This window comes from Epinephelus moara, chromosome 20, assembly GCF_006386435.1.
Source record: "Epinephelus moara isolate mb chromosome 20, YSFRI_EMoa_1.0, whole genome shotgun sequence".
NCBI classification, from domain to species: domain Eukaryota; kingdom Metazoa; phylum Chordata; class Actinopteri; order Perciformes; family Serranidae; genus Epinephelus; species Epinephelus moara.
In genome coordinates this window covers 12,327,390-12,349,779 of record NC_065525.1, presented here as the reverse complement: position 1 = coordinate 12,349,779, position 22,390 = coordinate 12,327,390, and the positions used below count along the sequence as shown (strand labels likewise).

The following is a 22,390-nucleotide window of genomic DNA, read 5'->3' as shown; positions in this document are numbered from 1 at the left end:
TACACCAGGGTTGAGGGTTGTTGAGGGGTATCAGGTTTGATAACCCTTTCCCCTAAACATCGACTGCCCAACCATAGCCTTGCAAACATAACTAGGCACAGCAGGACGGTCAAGCCTTGGATTTCTCCACACGTTGGAGCGATGTCTGTGGGGCTGTGGTTAAGGTGATACTCTGCATTTAAAGACTTTGGAGTTTTCTTTCTTTCTTTTTCTTAGCCCTTTCCAAAACTAAAAATTGAGGGATGAAAGTGTATGAATTGGACTAAACTTTGTATTTAGCTCCTCTCATGTAAGATTCAATTAATTACATTTTCCAACTACTAATAGCTTATATACCGACAGTAGACTGAGGATTACTTCCAAGATCAAGAACATACTTAACTGACTACATGTTGGGTTACAGAGAAAAAGCCAAGAAAAGTTAGTCCTTTTGAAAGGAGACTCCATTTGAAAGTTGACTCCATTTGAAAGGCTCCTCCTCTTGCAACCTTAAAAGGGAAAACAGCGCCACAAAACAAGCAGTATGTAATATTGTGCAAAGTAGAGGTGTGGCCTCAAAGAGGTGTGGATCTGACTAACATGACTTGGACTCAATCAGATTTGAGTCACATATTTAACTTTTAGACTTTAGATACAACTTGAGCAAATCACAGACTTTAACACCCATGACTGACTTCACTTGGACTTGAGCCATTTGACTTGAAAATACTTGATACCATCCCCGAAACCCAAAGATTAAAAATTAAGTTAAGGTCAGCAATTTCATAAAAGACATAAAAGTGCTTTATTTACTCTTTTTAGAATAAATCCTGTGGTTTAGAAATGTGCTTTGATTGCCTCTGTGTCGTCACCAATATAGCCATTAAACAAGCACTTTGGTGAGATTGTATCCCTCTCAGAAGCTTTGTTATCCAGCATGAAACTAATAAATTCATCAATGAATGTCTTCTGTGATTATTTATCCATTTATCTGTGTTGAAAGGAGTTGTTGCTGTTCTTGGCCATTAGCTAAGGTTTATTGAGGGCATGCACTGCGTCGAGTCCTTCACCAAATCAGAGGCTGTGTGGCATATGTGTGTAACAGTGCTGATCGCAGAGGCCACGCACACAACATGACATTCATTCCATCCTAGTATCAGCAGATCTGTGCTGTTTGGGCAGCAACTGCAGTTATGAGTAGAGTATCGTAAGTGTTATAAATAATGTGTAGACTATCCTTTGTTTTATTTTTAAATTTTAAATTTTAAAAAGCGATGATTTTGGTGAATTTAATATATTATTACTCTGTTGTTAAAGTGGCATTACATTTGGTGAAGAGCACATTATGACTCATTTAAAACACGGAACTCAATGTTTAGGACTTGGGACTTGACTTATGTTTGCCTGTCTTGATTTAGGACCTGACTCGGGACTTGAGTGCAAAGACTTGAGACTTTCTTGTGACTTGCAAAACCATGACTTGGTCCCACTTCTGGTGTAAAGCCAGTCTGTTCTCTCTCCAAACTCGTCAAATACCACAGCTATATCAGTGATTCTGGTATCAGACACTGATGCAAAAAGGCACCTTTCGCGACGGTATGATACACCACCGTACGGTGTCAGTTGGAAGCACTACCATTATTAACATAATTGAGATGCTGGAAGGCCACTATAGGGCAGGTACGAGGGGTGTTGGATGGATCCAACAAACCCTGGACTTTCACCCAGGAGCCCGCTGTTTGAATGTTGAGCCAAACAAGTTTTTTTCTTAATTTTATTTTGAAAAACACTGTATGCATCTAACAAACAGAACATGTACATTTCCCGGGAAAATGGAAATGTATATTTGAAAGACACAATTTATGTAACAAGTGTAAATTGACACTGCGTCCCACAACGCATAAATTGCTTTGAAACGTGTGTTAAATCTGTCATAACGTCATGATTGTAAATAGCTTGTGTGTCACGCAACACAAAGCTTGGCAGATGTAACAGTAATTAGTGTTCACAGGAAAATGTCTGGGAACATAAAATGTAACACACACACACACACACTTTGGCCTGTGCCTGTGAGCGCATCTGTGCCTGAGAAAGCACTGAACAATAAAATACAGTTCATTTACAATTAAAACTCTTCAGTAAAGTGACAGATGCACTTAGAGGAGATGTGCACTGAAGCGTTGCAAACAACAATGCATTGGCTGCTCAACTTAAAGGTGGTGGTGGATATTTTTAGCTCTCTTATTCTCTTTCCTCCTCTTACTCTTTTCCTTGCTCTTTGTTTCTAACCCCCGTTGTCTCCCACTCACTGCTTTGTCTTTCTGCTCCATTCTCTTTCCCTCTCTGTCCATCTTACAACAGAGACTTTCTGATCAATTCACAGTTAAAACAAACCTCATACACATACCCTTCTACACACTATTACTACATTACAGGGGAAAATAAAAATTCATGGTGGCTTTATGTGTGCATGTAGCTATAAGTGGAGGTAACAACAAGGGAAGAAGAAATGACTCAGAAGTGCAGGAGAAATTCATATATTCTGAAGGAGGCTGGGCAGTAGGACACAGACAGGGGGAGAGAGAAGAGAGAGGTTTTGAGAGTCATTAATCAATTGACTTGTCCTGACTGGAGACAAAGCGCAGCTGACATCAAGGTCCTCAGCTGTCAGTGCTGCTTTACAGCCTACAGTATAGAAGAGAGGGGGGAGACAAGGAAGAAAAACTCAGAGACGAGGAAAAGAGGAGGCATGAGGTTGGGGTAAAAGAGTGAGAGATCGTAAAGAGCACTCAGCCTGCTTTTTGCATCGTGCCATTTTTTAGAATGGATGCATAAAAGTAAAAACAAGTTTTAACACCCAATGGTTAAGCATTGACAAGATTTAAAAACATTTTAACCCAATCAATCAACCATTTATTTGTTAAATGAAATCAAACAAGGTAAAACTCCAGTGAAATGCAATCCTGTCAGCTCCTTTAACTTGTGCATTGCAATTTGATCCTTTTTGCCTCTTCTTACATTGTACTGCTGCAGCTTTATAATTGTCCATGTTTCCAGACTGGCTGTGGTGTGTGTGTGTGTGTGTGTGTGTGTGTGTGTGTGTGTGTGTGTGTGTGTGTTTATGGCATGCTGGATGGTTCTGGTAATCCATGGTTTCTGGTTGTTGAATGATTTAACTGTGGTTTTGGGTTCAGATGCTTCTGTTGTTTCACAAATTAAATCCACCACAGACTCTGTTAATCCATTGATGTCATCGGTGACGTCGACAGTGGTGTCCTTAAATGTGCTCCAGACACTGACTGGCTCCATCTCCCGCGTCACTAGGGTGTGCATTGTAGTTTGTTCACACATCTTGACCTCAAGAAGATGGCCATATGGTCGCTTCTTCCAAATGCAGGCAGTGTCTTGGCTCTGCAGCCGTCTCTGATAAAGCATATAGTGATCCAGAACAGTAATGGGCGGTCCAGTCGCCAGATAAAATGTTCACATTGCATGTTTCAATATGTTACATTTCCATCAACATAAGTGTCAATGTCAAATGCCATATCAAAACATGACCTCATATTTTACATTAATAAACAATATAAGGCTATTTTATTATATTTATTTACTGTAATCAATAATAAAGTGCATATTGTTCATTGACAACTGAGCATATTTAATTAGCTGTTAAAGGCCACAAGCTGCGACTGAAAGCTCCAAAAGAAATGACAACAGCCACATAGGTCAACTCGGCAAGCAAATTACTACAACCCATACTTATGTTCATCGTAAGGAGGCACCTTTTAGTGGTCATATTAATTACTATGGGAGCAGAGACGTGAGGTTATGCAATATAAAAAGCAAAGTGTTGTGTTGTACAAAGATGGAAGAAGATCCCATAGCATGGGCGGGAGGGGTGGTGGATGGTTCAAACAAGCACAGGACTTTCACCCAGGAGACCAGTGTTCAGAAGTCAACATTAACTTCCTCTAATAACAATGTAGCAAAGTATGCTTGTATCTGTAGCATACTACGCTAGTGATGTATGTGACATTACGTTATGTTAGTAATAAAAGTGCTTATCTTTGAGGCAAACCAAGATTATTTTTTTTAAACCTAACCACTAATATTTATAGTGAAACAGCAACTGTTTCATGATGTTTAGGACCTTTTAAAAACTGTGACTGTCAGGACGGTAAAGTATGCTGTTTTGGAAGTCAGTGGAATTTGACCTCTTCTATTGTTTAGGTATGAGAGAGCATCATATTAAATGTGATTACAGCTATGTTATACTGTGTTATCATTTACTGGTTGACAGTTTATAGATAAGTGTAGTTTCTGATAAGTACTGGGGCTGCCCCTTGAAAGTTGGAGATTCAAATCATCAGTTGGAGACCTATCAGTCGACTGGCGTTGCTTCAAGTTGAGCAGTCTTTTTTGCTAGTCAGTGTGCTATGCAGTGGGGGACCTCTGGGGACGTTTTGGTCCCCAGATTTTGCTGCAGAGTGAGCACTCTTGACTTTCCCACTGCTCTTTGGTACAGACAGCTGTGGACTGAATGTGGGGCCCAGAGGAGAAACTCTCCACTGTAAGGCTCTGATATTACAAAATCTTCTCTCTTCTTCTTAGAAGCGGTGAATTTACTGCTAACAAATACTTAACAGGACACAGTGTCTGGCTCTTATTTGATATCTAGTGTCTAATCTAGTAAAATGTTGCATATTTCAGATTTGTTGTTAGTGCTGTTAGATTGTTTAGTATATTTCATGAATGCCGCTGTCACACTAAATGTCCCGTTGAGCCACGTTCAAACGTTGAAACTGTACATGAAAAAAACAAACAAACAAAAAAAACAACAACGAATTGTCAAATATTCATATGAAATGGCTGAATCTGATTCAACTGACATAATTCTGAGTCACGTACAGCCCTAAAAAATACATCAATAAAAACTTTTAGAAGTCCTTATATCTGCTCACAGGCACATTATAGTGTGTTTTTTCACATAGTTAACATACTGGTTATAATGCCAAATGGGAGTGGGGAGGGGGTTCAAGTTAAGTGTCTTTAATTTAGCCTTACAGTCAGTGGGCTGAATGAGTTGCTGGAAGACTTTCATTATCTCCTCCATCATTTGTTCCGAATCTACTTGGCCTGTCTGTAAAGCCTACAGTGCACCCAGCCTGGCAGTCGGACTTAATGTAGAAATGACAAAAAAACATTTTTATCTGCTGCAGACATAAACCAGAACACAGCAGCTTGGTTCAATTTTACTAAATGTCTTCATCAGAACATTGAGGCTGTACAATGACCGGAAACACTCCGGTTCCAATTCCCAAACCAGCTGGGAAATACTGCAATCAAGCAGCTCTTTATCCTTCAGCAACAGCTACTGTCCAGAGATTCTGATGGTGTATAGCTGTTAATGTGGTGCCCACTTGTGCTGAAATCACTTAGCAGCATGAATATGTCCAAGCCTGTGTCTGCAGTATGTGGCTCAGAGGTCTTTTCTGACAGGCTGTAAGCTAACATGTATCCCGGAATACACTCTGTTGACAGGTGACAGGTGTTTGTACTCTGAAAGAGGAGGAACTGAAAATCCCGCCAGTCTGAGCTGTCTTCTTTGAATGTTTCATTCAACATGAATTGATTTTTCTATGCAGCAACAAAAATGAAGCTCATATAGAGATCAGACGTGTGCATATCACTGACACAAAACTCTTGAATGTCACTTGCAGTATGTTTAAACTCATTCTTTCTGCACTGTGATACATGAAAACAGAAAAAGAGAGCACGAAAAGCTGGTGTGATGCACACAAGCAGAAATATTTACATTTTTGTGCAGCGTATGCTGCAAAAAGTGTAATAAAATGTGCATGACCTAAAATAATTTCTTTATAATGAGGCCCTGTGTAGTCTCATTTTCAATGCTCAGCACAAATTCTGCTATCCTAATTAAAGAAAATGTTTGTGTTGAGCCACATGTATCACCTGTACAGTTTACAGTATCTATAATTGGATGGCCTGAGAGAAGAAAGTCCAGAAATACTGAAGCTCTACTTCAGTGCCATGCACTGTTTTACTAAAACTCTTCCGAAATTCTGTCTGTATTGAAATTGGTTTTCTGTCAGATGATAGAATGTTTATTTTATATATTTCTGGTATATATAAAATATGCACTTTGAACAGGGCTTTGAACATTCACTTTCTGTGAACAGCAGAAGAAATAAAAAGCAGGCAAATTCTTCATTAATGAAGATGCTCCACTGGTTTACCACAAAGCTCTCTAATAATATAAACAATAACTTGTTTATGTTTTACTCAGGCTGAAAGTAAAAGCTTTATTGTCTATCTCAGATGATCTTAAGGTCAGTAGATTTTTATTTGGAGGTTTTTTTTTGTCAGCAGGCTTCTGTAGTTGTTGGTTTATGCTTACGTTCATTATGTAAAATTACTATATTCTTTTCTATTTGGGTGTGCTTGGTATATTGCTGCATTTGGAAGCAAATGAATAAATAAAGAAGGGTTTGATACAGTGGACTTTGTACGTCAGTCTGTGTTAGGTCCTAGGGCATCAAGAACTGCAGTGGTCTGTGACCATTGGTGTCTGACTGCAATGCACAAGACACCCTTTAGCATTTGAGATCCACCAGACTGTCAGCTGACTCCAATGTAAATCCATCTGTGCAATGACATAGTATTAAGAGTGAGAAAGTCCATGTATGGTGGAAGGAATGGGTGGTAGATCAGTCAAACAAACCCAGGACTTTCACCCTGAGACCACTGTTTGTGTCCTGTGTGAAAAAGTTTCTTTTACTATGTTAGTACTTAATGACAGATGACATAGATCATGTGACATTAACTTTCTTACTTAGATTAAGTTACTTAACAAATGTGCTTACTATAACCCAAACCATGATCTTTTTTCTAAACCTAACCAAGGGTTTTGTGCCTTCACCCGAAAGTAGTTCTGGTGACGAAACCTATGTTTCCTGTGAACTCTAGTTTATCACAGAAAACTTTGCATGTAACAAGCATAAAAATGAACATGCTGTTCCTGAGTGACCAAAATTGATAGGGTACCTAGATCATCATATTTTGAAGTGTAGGGCCACTGGCCAAGCTGCCGTTTCTGACGAGTGTGAATGTCTTATGTATGTTAGTTTGACTGTGTCTGTGTATTTCACAGTCATTCAGTATTCACAAGAGACTACTTTCTTACCCAGTAGCGCTTTGATTTGGTTGTACTGGACTACTATGTCATTGTGATCTCTTGCTCCTATCGTCTCTATTGACACATCTGTGTCAGGGTCAAGGGCCATTTATCCTAGAGTTAGTCATTTAAAGGAGATACTATTTAACTAAACATATAGGCTATCTTGCCCAAGGACATGAAAACAATAACTTACTGTCACTTAAAGAAATAGTTCAACATTAAGTACAGTGGGTGACACTGATATAACTCTCATGTCTTTACAGATCAGCAGTCATTTAGCTTATTGTAACATAAAACCTGGAAACAGGGAGATGGCCTTGTTAAAGTTTTATGGTGAGTTATGTGCCTGACTATTTCAAGACCCCAGTTTTGTTTTTACACTTTGTTATATTGCATGGATTAAATAAGCACCATTCAAAGTGTGAATTTGTGAGCTGTAAATGTGTTCAAACGCAGACCTTCAAAATGAGCTGGCCAAGCTGTTTCCCTATTTTGGGTCTAAGATAACATTCATATTTAGTGTAGGGTGATATTGATCTTCTCTCAGCAAGAATGCAAATAAGGTAATTCATTGAAATGCCAAACTATTCCCCTGAGTTCAAAGAGGGAACAATACCCAAAAATAAGTAGAATGGGATTTTCCATGAACAACTACTCTGTGGATTCATAACGTCTTGTACTGTTGTACAGTACAACACAACTACAAACACTGTTTCGGGGCATACGGTAACACAAAATTTTTGTCTACTAAAATTCAGTGATATTCTCTTTCCCCTGTGTTTATATTCTTTTGTTCCTGTATTTTTCTACCAATGTGAGCAGACAGTATCAGACTTGTAAAAGGCCTCACGCACAAATTAAAGACTCTTTTGTCAAAGCACAGTGAGTATCATGCATGAGGATATATTTTTAGGGATATAGGATAAAGAGTAAACTACTCTTTGGCAGTGTGCTGTCAGATTCAAAGCTATGTGAGAAAAAAGAGCCATCACTGCCATGCCCCGTCCAGTCTGACAGCAATGTCAGGATCTGTGTGTGTGCGACATCCCAATGAAACAACAGGATTAATAGAAACCAAGGTAACTGTTCCAAACACTCTCTTCACTTAACTGCATCAGCGAGGCCATAAATCATAAAATCCCGTCAAGGTAACCAACTCTTGTAAACTTAATTTGTGTTTCATGTTCGTTTCTGTGCTGAAATTGGTCCAGTCACACACAGCTGGCCTTGGTTTATATGATGTGTATGCTGTAACAGTGAGCATTCTATGTTTTATTAGTTGTAGGAAACGCTGTCGTTTTCTGTGTCACAGATTTAGTGCAGTTTGAGGGCTACATGTCGAACACTTTGTATAATGACAGAAGATCAATCTCTGCTCTGCTGATCACTCACTAAATCAATAATGGCTCTGACAGCAGCTCTAATGTTTGCTCCATAGCATTCGGTCAGATGGATCACACAAACACCAGCAGCTTTTTACATACATTTATTAAGGGACTTTTTTTTTTTTTTTTTTTTTACATGTTTTCTCATTTGGATTTGAATTTATGTTCAGACAACATTAGCCAAACTGCATATCATTTTAGCCTCACATTAATTAATCATTATCACATTCAATTTGAGACAACAGAAACTGATTTTGTAGAAAGTTATATCATTTACAGCAGTGGTTCTTACCATTTTTCATGTGAGGGACCCTTAAATTGATACACATTAGGTCACAGATCCCTGTTTGATAAGATTTCCTTCAGGGACCTCCATCTGAAATAAACATGGAGGAGGTAAAACCTATTATCAGAATACTAACTCTTATGACTTTGACTCACATTAGGCTGGGCAATGTATTGATATTATATCAATATTCTGATAAGAGACTAGCAATTGTCTTAGATTTTGGATATTGTGATATTGTCAGTGTTGTCTGTTCCTGGCTTTGAAAGTTGCATTTAAGTAAAGCGATGGAATTTTCTGAACAGACTGTTCTAGCTTCTCTATATTTGCCTTTACCCACTTAGTCATTATATCCACATTACTGATAATTATTTATCAAAAATGTCATTGTGTAATTATTACATTAAAGCATCAATGGTCAACCCTACAATATTGTCCAAATATTGATATTGAGGTATTTGGACAAAATGTTGTGAACAATGAGAGGGTTTTTTTCCAGTTAAAAAGAAAAGAACAACATGCCTACAGTGACAGGAAACAGCAGCTTTACCAAGGGTTTTATGTTGTTACCTACCACACATCATGCATGTTTCCAACATCCATTGCTTTTTACAAAGCATTTTGTAACTTCAGTTATTTGTCTATGGGAACTCTGATATCCATAATCTGAGAACTGTAAATAGTAAATATAAAGTATTAGCAGTTAACAGCCAAAGCATTTCATATTTATAATTGCTTTAACTAGTGTGATCCAACGCAATGATTTCTTATAACAAAACACTGCAGCTGAATTGACATAATTACAAATGGATGCACTGATACAGCTGAATGAATTGTGTAAAGAATAAGCAGTCATGACTTTATGAGACTAAGAGAATGTGGAGAATTTGGCTGTACTGAATAGATTACTGTCACTATACCTCTCAAATGTTAGACATCAAAGCATCTATGAGCAAACCAACCAACACTTCCTGCTATCAGCTGCATTACCACTCAAGAATAATGCAACCACAAAAATGTTAAGGTTCCCCTGCAGGCTTTATAATAGATACATTTTTAGATTTTTTTTTTTTTTTTCCCCAGGAACAAAATCCCTTTATGCCTTGAAAACGGCTAATATGTAATTCTACACTTTGCCTGATTTAGTATGCGCATCTATGAATATGCAAATCAACCTCACCCCTTAGTCACTTGCCTGCAGCTCAAGCATACCTGCTCACCTTTGACTCATCAATCTCACAAACCTCTGCTTGTAAATGGTAATAGAAAACATTAGCCTTTGGCTTGACTACGCTATCAGATACTTAATATGTGGCTAATATTAGATAAACCTTGATCTCCATCACCAGCTCTGACAAGTTGAACTAAAAGTGAAAGTGAAATTTAACTTGCAAAACACTGATAGGTAACCTGGCTTGTCCTCTGATGCCTCTCTTTTTGCCATAGCTTTATGTTAATTATATAGAATGCTCCACCAAGTTGATGGGATTGGTTCCTGAGATATTTGACATATGAAACCCTGGCTGTCTGAATCAGTCCACACAGAAGTTCCAAAGCAAAAATCTTCGGCCATGGCGTTGACTGCGCGTTTGGCTTATAATATATCTTATAGCATATAAAAACACCATAGGTACATTCACACTTTTCCACTGATGTGTAGTTGGTGCCAAGAAACATATCAATGCAAAAACAAGGGCAGCAAAAGAGAAGACTTCTACGTAGCTAGCAAACATTAATGGAAAGAATGCAGGATGTGAAGGTCAAGTATGTATGATTTATGTAGATATATTGGCAGAAATGGTATATAATATTGAGCACTATGTTTTCATTGGTGTATAATCACCTGACAACAAGAACCATTGTGTTTTCGTTACCTTAGAATGAGCCGTTTCTGTGTACATACTGAGTGTTCTCGTATACACTTAACACAAGGAAGAAGTTTCAGTTGTCTGCAATCTGCAACCTCACCACTAGATGCCACTAAATCCTACACTTTAAGATGCTGTAAACATTTACAAATGTTTTATTCATTCTTCCATTATCTGCAACTGCTTATCCTGTTAGATGTTGCGAGGGAGGCTGGAGCTTATCCCAGCTGATATTGGTGGGGTACACCCTGGACAGGTTGCCAGACTTTTACATGGCTGACACATACTCAGACAACCATTCACACTCCCATTCACAGTTACACACAATTTGGAATCACTAATTAACCTAACCTGCATGACTTTGGACTGTGGGAGGAAGCTGGAGAACCTGCAGAAAACCCATGCTGACATGGTAGGAACATATAAACTCTAACGTTTGTAGGGCGGCATCACCGTGCCATCTTACAAATGTTTTATGATGAAGGAAATTCATTCAACATGCTGGTTAGACCTCAAGGATACACACAATGCCTTTTGGTGATGAACACAACTTTGTTTATAAGAAAACTCCACAGGGCACCTTCAGTTTTAATGGGGTGTCAATAACAACACATGCAACAGTGAAGCAGTGCCGCTGTCTAATTATCTTATTTGGGACGTATGGCGTATACTGTATACAGCCTACAGTATACCTGCTGGTGTCTGCGATGTACTCTTTATATCAATGACATTTATAATGTTTACCACAGGGTTTCAGTATTACAGCTCACTTTAAGTTGTCCTGCTTTTCAAACCCTGCTGTCCCTGGATAAATGACACACTGCCCCTGAAGCGACAACACTGAACACCTTTGACTGACACTTGTCAATAAGAGCATCTGAGGCGTGACTGATTATATTTGCCCTTCGAGGCTTTCCTCTCCCTACACATCGACCCAACTGTAATTTTTTTGTTTGATCCCTCTGTGAAGTTTGTGTTGCGATTAAGAGATGTCGCATCTCAACAACTTCTGAAGTGTCATTTCTTCAGCGAGCAATTTGTTCAAGTGGGTGCAAAGTGTCGAGGCGAGCGTGCGCTGCAGTGTTAACTACCAACTGGTGGAGGAAGAGAGCGAGGATGACTGTAACAGAGTCCTGGGGGTGGGGGTTGTACACAATGAGAAAGACAGAATAATGAGGGTCTTGCACATCCTCAAAGAGAATCACCTGCCTCAATCAATTTGTGTCTGTTTTAGCTGCTGTAACACACACACACACACACACACACACACACACCCACAATGCACACTTCATAAAAAACAGCACTACAGAGCAGAATTTTAGTGTTATGTGCTGACTGGACTCATATACACACTTACAGGTTTGACTTTAACACTTTCAGAGGTTATATTATTAAACCAACTCTTTACCTTCTACCTTTGGTACGACGGAGTATTAGGGCCACATTGAAGAAAAAAAAAATCGGAGATTTCGAGAATAAAGTCGAAATATTACGAGAAAAAACTTACATTTACAGGTTAGGTACAGGTTCCTACGTTAGGTGTCGTCGTACCTTTGCTTCCTCAGCCTTCTTTCCATTTTTTGTCCCCTCATCCTCGACTTCTTCTCTTTTTCTTCACCTCTCCCTTCTGCAAACCCTGCTCCCTCTTTCTCCACCACTTAATCTGTGCTGCCCTGACTGCTGCAGGAACGCTGCATCAAACCTGTGCAGGTGACTGATTGAGGTCTTTTACAATGGAGAATAAATCTCGAAGGGATGAGAGAGTGTGTGTGTGTGTGTGTGTGTGTGTGTGTGTGTGTATGTGTGTGAGAGAGAGGATGAAAAACTGCTGAGTGGCAGCCAGAGTTTGATTTCTGCTCACCCAGAGTGTTGTCCCCGTCACTAAAGGTTGGGATATGAGGCTAATCATACAGTACAAGCGCATGACGGATGGCCCCCAACCATGAATACTGAGGGGGTGCTGCAGGGTGTACATGTGTGTGTGTGTGTGTGTGTGTGTGTGTGTGTGTGTGTTATTTGTCACCTGAAGCAGTGTTGATGGTCCTGACAGCCTCCCTGGCACTGACTCTGTTGTTGGGGGGATAGTCAGGGATGGTGTTTTCGTTGCGCCTCTCTGACATCCGAGGACTCACCTTGGCAGGTAGGTGACTGGAAAGCAGCGAGAGGGAGGAAAGAGAAGGGTATAAAAGAGAATTAGATGATGAGAAAAATAGTGTGGGATTGTGGATGGGCGAAGGAAAGAGAAAGAGAGAGCGGGGGAAGAATAATAACGGAATTAGAATGGTTGACGGAAGGATCCACAGGGAATAAGGAAGAAAAATACGGGAAAGATAGGGGGTGATGAAAATTGGATAAACAAGATGAAAACCTGTTTCTGTGTGTGTGTGTGTGTGTGTGTGTGTGTGTGTGTGAGCGACAGATGTTTTAACTAGAAATGATTTGTGCTTGAAACACTGCCTGGTTTCCATTATGACCACACACACACACACACACACACACACACACACACATACACACACACACACACGCACACACATGCATTCCCAATTTCACACATAACAGCCTGGCTCACCCTGATTGGCTGTGCTGCTCATCAATAGCGTCCACGGCACTCTCAACAGAGCTCAGGAGAGACTGGATCTGATTGGCTGATTCCTTCAGCAGGAAACGGGTCACAAACTGCTCCACGTTGGTTCCTCTCTCATAAACCTGGGGAAACAGAAGGGGATAAAAAGGCTGATCGAGTATGTCACTTATAAAGCTCATTTGAAACTAAAAGCGAGACTTTCTGTCAAAGGTTTTAATACCAAGATGTCCATAAAAAGACTTTATTTTGAAAAAAAAAAAGTATTGTCTTTTCCTTTATCCTTTGTCTTTCACACATCACAGCACAGCCTCTCTTGTTGCTCTGTTCCTTTCACTCCTCTGAAAAGATTTTCCAGCACAAATCTCTCTGAGTTCCTTCCTTGCATCCATTTGACGGTCGAAGGGTTTATTGGATAGGGAGCGTGCGGTTAGGCAAAAATAACAAGTAAAAATAGACTAGTATCTTTAACTCTTCTCCCTCTCCTTTCCCTCACTCTCTCCTCAATTTCTACCTCTGTTCCCTCCAAGTCTCCCCCCGATACACTGTTAGGACTCTAGCCTGAAAGTTTGTTTCAAACCTTAAAAACCTTTTAGTTTGAGCTTAAAGCCTGGCCCGAGGGGAATCAAAAGTGCTGTTTTGTGGTTTTACTGTATATTGTTTCAGATTCAGCAGGAACAACACAAGGCCAGATTGAAATGTTATCCACCTTATTAATCACAACAGCATTATGACAAAAGAAAGAAAGAAAGAAAGAAAGAAAGAAAGAAAGAAAGAAAAAAAGCCCAGAAATTGATCCAGTCTTCAGTTGTCAGCCTTAATCACTACTCCAAACCATACTGACTCCCAAAGTCAAACGGAGCATTGTAGCTCATACAACATTCAGCTCTCAGCGTATTGATCCATAGGTAATCTATCATTTTCATAGACCTGTTTTAAATTGTCATAACTTCCACAATGAGACCTTGAGGGGAAATCAATTCGAGACCTCTAAGTGTGTAAAGTTTGAAGTTTGTTCACCTGAGCAAGACTTAATCGAAGAGAGGGAATGAAAAAGAAATGACGTGCTGGTGACAGCATCAAAGAGTCTCTTAGCTGCACTGCTGACAGTGTGTACATGGTGAACTGTCAGAGGAGTTGGCTGTTTCAGATAAGACCAGAGTGCCTGCTTAAACTCTAATGACCTTATCACTGCCACCTTTTAATTATTCAGGGATTTGACTGTTCGCTTAAAAAACACCTCCCCCGAGCAGTGACCATCCAATCATAGCCTAGCAACCGTATCTATGGGCACAGAAGGCCTGTCAAGCTTTGGGTTTCTCCTCATGCTAAAACTGTGTGCACGAGGCTGTAGAGTTTGGAGAGCTGTTCCTTTTTTCAGTCTTTCCAAAATCACAAACACAAGAGCAAAATTATAAAGAGTGGATTAAAAACACAGCATATACATTTTGGCCTAGTCATGATGCATTAGCTTATTTTGCTAGCTGCAGGTGATAAAATCTGCTATGACAGTTGGTATTTCAGCCGAAATGTTGACAGTCACTGGCTAGAAATGAGCATGCTCATTTCCTCTGCCTCTGTTTGTTTGAAATTTGTTTAAAATAAATAGTGAGTGGTTCATCTGCCATCATTATCAATGTAAACTGCACAAAAAGTCCTCCAACCTATTTGACGACATAGGTAGTATGTTTCTACCCTCTGAGGAGCATTTCCTAAATTACGTCCCTAGCGGTGTACAACACAATAGCTTTAATATAACCATAAAAAGTTGCCCTTTCAAACATTTGGTAATGGGATGAAATAGCCCTAGTTGGGGATTTTTCTTCCGCAAGCATGCTGTGCCTTGTCACGCCCTTCTGTGCTGTGACTGGCAAGAGCACAAAATGTTCATCCAATCATAGTGAAGAAATGTTTGGTGAGCAGGGGGATGGATTCCCTGCAAAAAATAAATAAGGTAAAATCCACAGCTCCACATCCAGAGGTATGTAGACACTGGAGGAAAGCCAACAGGGCCCTAAGCTGTGCACATGGGCCCTGTTGACCTCCCACATTCCTTCTGGTTCACTCGTGGAGGAGTAGAGCGCAGCCTGGGTCAGTGGCGCTTGCTGGAGGCTGCGTAGGGCCTGTGGTATAGTGCCAGGAGGCTGAGAGGCTTTAACATGTCTTAAAACATTTAAGGCAAAAAATAGCCAACACAGTAACAGAATCTTGGTTCATATTTGGTCAGAGCTGCTTAGTTTTACCTTTTGATCTCATTTTTTTCCGACTCCATTTTTTCAATACAGGAAACTAGGGTTGGGTTGGTATGAGAAAAAAAAACAAACAGTCCGGTTTTTGTAAAAAAAAAACGCCTCAAGTCGGTAATACCGGATTTTCGCCACTTGGGGGAGCAATTGACTCATTTAAAATAAAAAACGATCATAGGACAACAGTGACAGTAACAAGTTGTTTCTTTTATTCCTTACAAATAAATTTTACAGCTTACTCAATCAGTGCAAACAAGGGTTGCCTCCTTCGTCTGGCTCAAAGCCAAAGTGTTGCCATAGTGGCGCATTCCTTGATTTCGTCGAGACTAAATTGTCTCCCATTATCGACTCCCCAGGCTACAGTAGAGGCCTCGGCGCGTGCGCACTCGCACCCCCTAGCTCAGTCCCCGCCCCACCCCCCTCTCTCTCCTGTTTGCTGTGCGCTTGGCAAAGAGGCAGACACAGGTGCTCACAGACTCGGGCGTACTATAAGCGGAGCGGACTCACTGTAAAAATATCTGTGAAAAATCCCCGCGATGTGAAAAATACATGCCGAACAGTCTTTTGTGTGACACTGGTGCGCGGAGCGGAGTCCGCGCGGTCGTGCTTTGTGCGCACAGGGCTTGCGGACGTCCACTTTTACCGGGCAGACCTCCACGTAGTCCGGACGGAGTACCGAACCTAATTGGTATTACCGAGAACCGACCCAACCCTACAGGAAACAGTGTGTTGCCTACTTTCTGTTCACAAATTCTCATATCACAGCCAAACAGTGCACTAAAATATGTTTCTGAAGACATTTAGGTTGAGAAACAGGCAATACTCTAACATAATCTTGGTTTGTATTTGATCAGCACTTAGTTGTTACAGTTTGAATGGAGTTTGGTCTGAGTTTGAGAGAGAGAAAGAGAGGGGTGGGCCTCTCTATTCACTTGTATAGTCTTTGTATTTGTGGTGGTGGGCATATAAAAAAGCAGAAGTACAATCTGTAGTTTGAACAACATCCCCGGAGCCAGCAAAAAGCTGAGCTGAGAGTTCAGGGAGATCTGGGCGCTGGTGAGAAGTTTACCACAGTTCATTTACACGTACTAGCCACACTGTTATGATACAAAGCTGGTTGAAAATTGACAAAGTATCCCTCTATGGCCAAAGATGTTTTAGAATAACACATGAAAACCTCACTATGAAACGCCAGGCCATAATTGACTACTGTATGTACTCAAGAGAGAGGAGTCAGTCGGTCATGTCAGCTTTACTGTCAGAGTCACAGTGCAGTGATTCAGGGAGACAATTAAGGTTCCTGTGCACTCAGCCATTATCTGCCGGGCTCTAATCAAAGACAAACACTCCCACAGGACGCCGAATCACACAGGCTGTATTGACTTCCATTACCACAGTGAATGGTTTTCACACACATACACACGTCATTCAGTTCATTATGGGCACTAAGTCATTAAATAAGAAAATGCTGATAGATTCTTGATACAGGATGCAATTTATTGAGCATGCTGATATTTTTTACTACAGTGTTATGCAGCATACACACCAACATGTATTTGAAAAAATACAATGAAACAAAGAGACAGTAACTGTACCAGATATTGCACTATATTTCCCTTGTGTATATTGATGCTGTGGTCACCTTAATGTGCCACTCCATATGTGTCACCCTATGTGTAGGCGTGTGTGAGCGTGTTGTGACCTTTGAGTAGTGATATATTTAATGTGGAGGTGTAGAAGCAGACTGCATCACATCTTTAGCTGACTGGATAAACACTACCATCCCTAATTGTCTTCTGCACTGATTTAGATGTTAATCTCACCTGTTTCAAGAAAAGTGAAAGGATGTGTAGACTCTTACACTGTACATGTACTATACAGTGCGTGTATTTGCGTGTGTGCACGATTGCTGACTATAACTGTTTGTTTGACCAATTATGCACCTGGAGTCAACATATATATATAAAAACTCTCACTTTAAGATTGGAGAAAAAAACGCCCCGGCTGCTTGTATTTCTTTCAACCAATCACAATCGTTCTGGGCGGTGCCACAACAACGGTGCGCTTGCAAAAATATTGCCGGGGGGAAACAGGTTTTGGTGTAACACGCCCACAAAAATATCACCTACAGGACGCGAACCATGGCAGAAAAATGGCTACATCCCTGCAAGACCAAACACCGCCAAAGTTAGTAAAGGACATGTTGAAAATGGTTGAAAACTGCTATACAACAGGAGGTGGTAGGGCGGGACCTCGGCGGGTGGCTCGTTCCGCCCAATGAGAGGCTGATCTATGCAGCGAACTTCCGCCCACTCAGGCTACCTATCCTCATACAACATGTAGTATGTTATTTAATGAGTAGCGCCTAAAAATGACGTAACATACTTATTGTGTGTTATGTAGGTTAGGTTTATGAAAAGAAAAATAGTGATGATGTATCTTAGAGTGATTCAAAAGACTCGTTTCCACCAAACACTTTCGGTATGGTACCTTTGCAACCATAAGTAACCCTTCAGACATGGTACCAAGACCCTAGTGTTTCCACCGCAAACAGTACTGGGTTGTTGTCGCTTACTGTTCCATCCAGCAGTCACTGTATTTCCTCATTACCGGTGACACAGATGGAAGTCTGCACCTTGTTTATCGTCCACAGGCCAGGGTTGCACGCCAACATTTTATCAACAAAGTAAAATAGGCTACAGTGAGTCTCTCTCCATAAGATATTTAAAAATAGCAGGTTTGTGTATTTAGTCCTTCTGAGGCAAGGTCAGGGGTTTAGTGTTGCCTGAGCCAACACTCCGCAACACTTTTTTTTTCTCCGAGTGAGGACTGGGATCATGCCTTCCTGGTCGAAATTAATACATATAATTATAAACACTTGAAATCCACTCATGACTTAAAGTGTCTGTCATAAAAACTAACAGAATTGTCAAAGCTGACACATTGAAACTAATGTGTGCTGATAGATTCACGTCGTCAACTCATGCATTGAGTAACTTAACAAGTAATTGTTCCACCTTAAAATTTGCTGGCAGTAGGCCCGGTGAATTAAATACATTTTTTCTCTGACTCCAGCTGCTGCAAGAGGCATCAAAACATCCTTTCATTTTATAGCTACAGTTTACTGTATGAACAGTGGTTACATAACCCTCAAAACCAGCCACAACTCAGCCCTGAGCAAGAGTGACTGTCCGATATTGACCAATCAACAGACTTAAGTGTTCACAGCTCCACTTTTTAGTACCAGATCTATGTGCTAGGTACTCCAACAGAGCGGTGACAGTTTCATTGGTACCATCCACAACTGTTCCTAGTGGAAACAGAAAAAAATGTGTACCAAACTGAGCTGAACTGTACCGTACTGCTCGGTGGAAACAGGGCTAAAGTTCACTTGGTTCCGAACGCCGGTTTCCTGGAAAGTCCGGTGTTTTGTGATCCATCCCAACCTGCCTTCTCACATGGAATAATTCTGTCTTTACTCGCATCAGCATGTTGGTCACATGGGTGAGTTATATTATTATTGTATTATAGTGCATTACTTTTTGAAGGAAAATATGAGAACGGTGCATGAGAGCAGCCTGATAATTCTACATATATTGGCTTTAAATCCATGAATAACTAAAACTACTGCCTTGCTGTTGCATGCCTCTGCAGGAAAGCCCTAACATTTCCTCTTCTGAAATTGAGGGGTAAGATCATAACTGAACAATGGTGGACAAAGCATTCTGAGCCTTTGTCGTTAACCTGCCAGAAATTCCCAAAGGAGAAATTGCTAAACAGACCCCCTCTTTACCATCTGGTCTAACACTCTCTGTCCCAATTATACCATTTTTCTATGCTGGAATACCACTGGGCCCCAGTTTTCCTGTGTCATAGTTCAATGAAAGACCTTGAGGAATAGGAAACATATAAGCATAACACTGAAATGATAAGGTCTACACCAGGCCCCTAGGAAGTGCATCGGGCCTTGAAGCCAATTTCCACAGTGGCCAAACTGTAATTACACTGTCACGTGATGCCATGTGGCCCTTGAAGACTTTCCCATTGACTTTCATTGTGAAAGAGATGTCTGTAAATCAGTAAATACATTTTAATAATTTCAATATGAGAATTTGATCCATTCAGGCTGATTAATATTTGGAAAGTCTAAAAGAGCGGCACGCTTAAATAAATTTATCCCCATTCAAGTAGCAGGTGGAAGTCACTACAGCACCTGCTCTATGGGCCACACAGTGCGGAAGCAGTGCCAATCATCAGGGTAATTTTATATGAAGCAGTTGGACTTTTTGTGCTTCAGGCACCACTGAGCAACTTTCATAAGAATGAATGCAGCCCCACCTCCAAAGCTGTATCCACTTTTTTTTTTTTTTTTTTACACCCGTGGTATACACATAGATCCTCCACAAGACAGGGCCTCAAGATCAGGCGATAAAGTAGGACCTAAGGCCTTGCCTGCACTTGAGTGGTTTAAGGACCCAGGGCAGTTGCCCACTTTGTCCAGTTTTAGATCAAACTTTGCTTCTGAGAAGTAAGGAATCCAGCATCAGCAGAACATTCAAACTGCAGTGGACTGACTCAAAAATGCAGTGCGCCTTATAAAAAAAAAAAAAAAAAAGAAGAAGAAGAAAGGCTGTGTGGTGTGAAATTGTATATCTAATTAATAAAATTGCTCCACAGTTCACCCTGTCTTCCTCTCCCCTCATCTTCTTCCCCTCTGTCCTTCCTGTATGTGTCTATCATCACACCCTCTCTCCCTCTGCCGAGCATGTCCCATGGGCACCGCTACAAAACCTGGGATAGAAAAGCTGTGATCTATAATTCACACAGATCACTGACCCGGGAGGAGATACACTGTCTCTCTCCGCTGGCTCCCCGAACGCAGCCCGGTGATTAGCTGCAGTGTGTTTTATTGTTAGTACCTGCAAGTGTGTTTGTGTGTCTGTTCATCTATCTGATCAGATTTGTATGTGTTTGTGGATGTGAGTTCAAGGCAGGAGAAATGAGTGTGTGTGCTTGTTAATTTAAGGGTTATAGTGCAAAATCAGGGTATATTCAAAAAGCAGACAACACAAAAAACAACAAAGAAAACACAAAAAAAAAGAAGAAAAGGGAAAAAGCAAACGATACACGTCCTACAGAATTATTCTCCCAGGATGTACCTTAAAGATATTTACCAGTGATGGCTGAGAGTAGTGTGTGGGTGGACACTGGTAAGACTGCATGTATGTAGTGATGCTAGATGCACACATAGGCTATATTGCTTTGTGTGAAGATCAATGACAGAGCTCACCAGACTTTATCACACGTACAGGAAACAACATTGTTGTTATTGTACATATTTTCACACCAAAGGCATCACTGGAAGTAGCACACACAGGCAGCACATATGGAGCTGCAATATGCCCCGCAGAAAGTGTAGGAAAAAGGCGGTGACGTAATGTTTATGAGATCTGAAAAATTCAATCTGGTAGAAGTAACTGACCGAGCCAGCAAGGTCACTAAGTCTATGAGGGTGTGTTGAGTGCCTGTGAGTGTGTTTCTTTGAGATTACATGTATTTTCTTCCTTTATTCTTAAGGTTAACAACAAATCTCCTCATTATCATCCACCTACGCATCTGCACATGTATAGCATTGCATTCCCCTGAAGGGCACACACACACACACACACACACACACACACAGTTTTCTGATAAGATGGCGGTGGCTGATTACAGGGAGTTGTAGGTGGTAATCAGTGATTATAGAGGTTGGTCTAGTTAGGGGAAATTATTCCATCTTCAGCCTCACAGATGAAGCTACAGAGGCTTAGTGGAGGGGTGGATGTGACTGATATGTAGGCTGATAATGTCACACAGATGGAGTTAAGAAATCTTCCAGGGACTGTTCTCAAATTTGCCTGATGACATTCCCAAACAAATCAATCAAAAATACACAGCAACAGAAAATGCATAGTGCACTATGTAATTCAAGCTTCAACGGCTGAATGTAAAGTATTTTATGTGATATATTCCTTAAATATATTTCAAATCTCTCCTTCTTGCATGGTCCCCAAATCAAGAATACTGATTGAGGTCAAATAATTGTGATTGTAGTGCTGTTCAGACTAAAAATGTCACAATAGCATTCCCATTGTGCAAGGACAAGTACTGGTGTGTCAAGCGGGAGGCATTCTAAAGGCGCTGCAAGCTGACCCTTGCTGACGGGTGGGAGAGGAGATGTAAGTGTTAGTATTGATCCACTGATAATTCCCTATATCCCTCAGCTTAGCCTGAAGGAGCTTGATCAGTCTCACTGGAGGGAAATCAAGTCACCTCACTCAGTTCTGAGAGGAGAGGAGAGGAGAGGAGAGGAGAGGAGAGGAGAGGAGAGGAGAGGAGAGGAGAGGAGGAGGGGAGTTTTTCTTGCACCATATTTAGATCAGAAAATAAACCACTCCATTGAAAAATCTACCCACATGCCACCTCTATCCCGACCCTCACTTCATAGTTTCTTATATTACATAAAACCTTTCACTGTGTTTTCTTCTCTCAGTAAACTATATTTACTTCTCTCATTTGGTCTCTGTGGTTCTATCATTTTTCTCCCTGACCTTGTTCCAGTGTTGCCAGGTGTACTCTGAGACTTTACAACAGACTTCACTGTTCCTGAACTAGCTGGTACAGAAGTGTCAGGTAGGTACTCATGTTGATTTTCAACCTGAGGCTCTGGTTCAGGCAAAGATGCTAGATGGCGACGGTTTCTCCTCAGTGTCCCTTGTGAATGGTTGAAAAGGTAAGATCGTGGGCTACAGATGTCACATTTGGCACCCGTCCACCTCTCAGCCAACTCTCCTTCTCCTGTTTT

General features: G+C 40.7%; 1 protein-coding gene across 1 annotated transcript in view; it reads right to left on the bottom strand.

Annotated features, from left to right (window-relative positions):
- necab2 (N-terminal EF-hand calcium binding protein 2) overlaps positions 1–22,390 on the bottom strand; it is a 180,367-nt gene that overhangs the window by 76,864 nt on the left and 81,113 nt on the right. Inside the window, exons 6-7 of the mRNA XM_050074059.1 lie at positions 13,289–13,425; positions 12,740–12,864 (exon numbers count right to left, since the gene is read on the bottom strand). Of these exons, the coding sequence (XP_049930016.1) occupies positions 12,740–12,864; positions 13,289–13,425 (262 nt within the window). The remainder of the gene's footprint in view (positions 1–12,739; positions 12,865–13,288; positions 13,426–22,390) is intronic.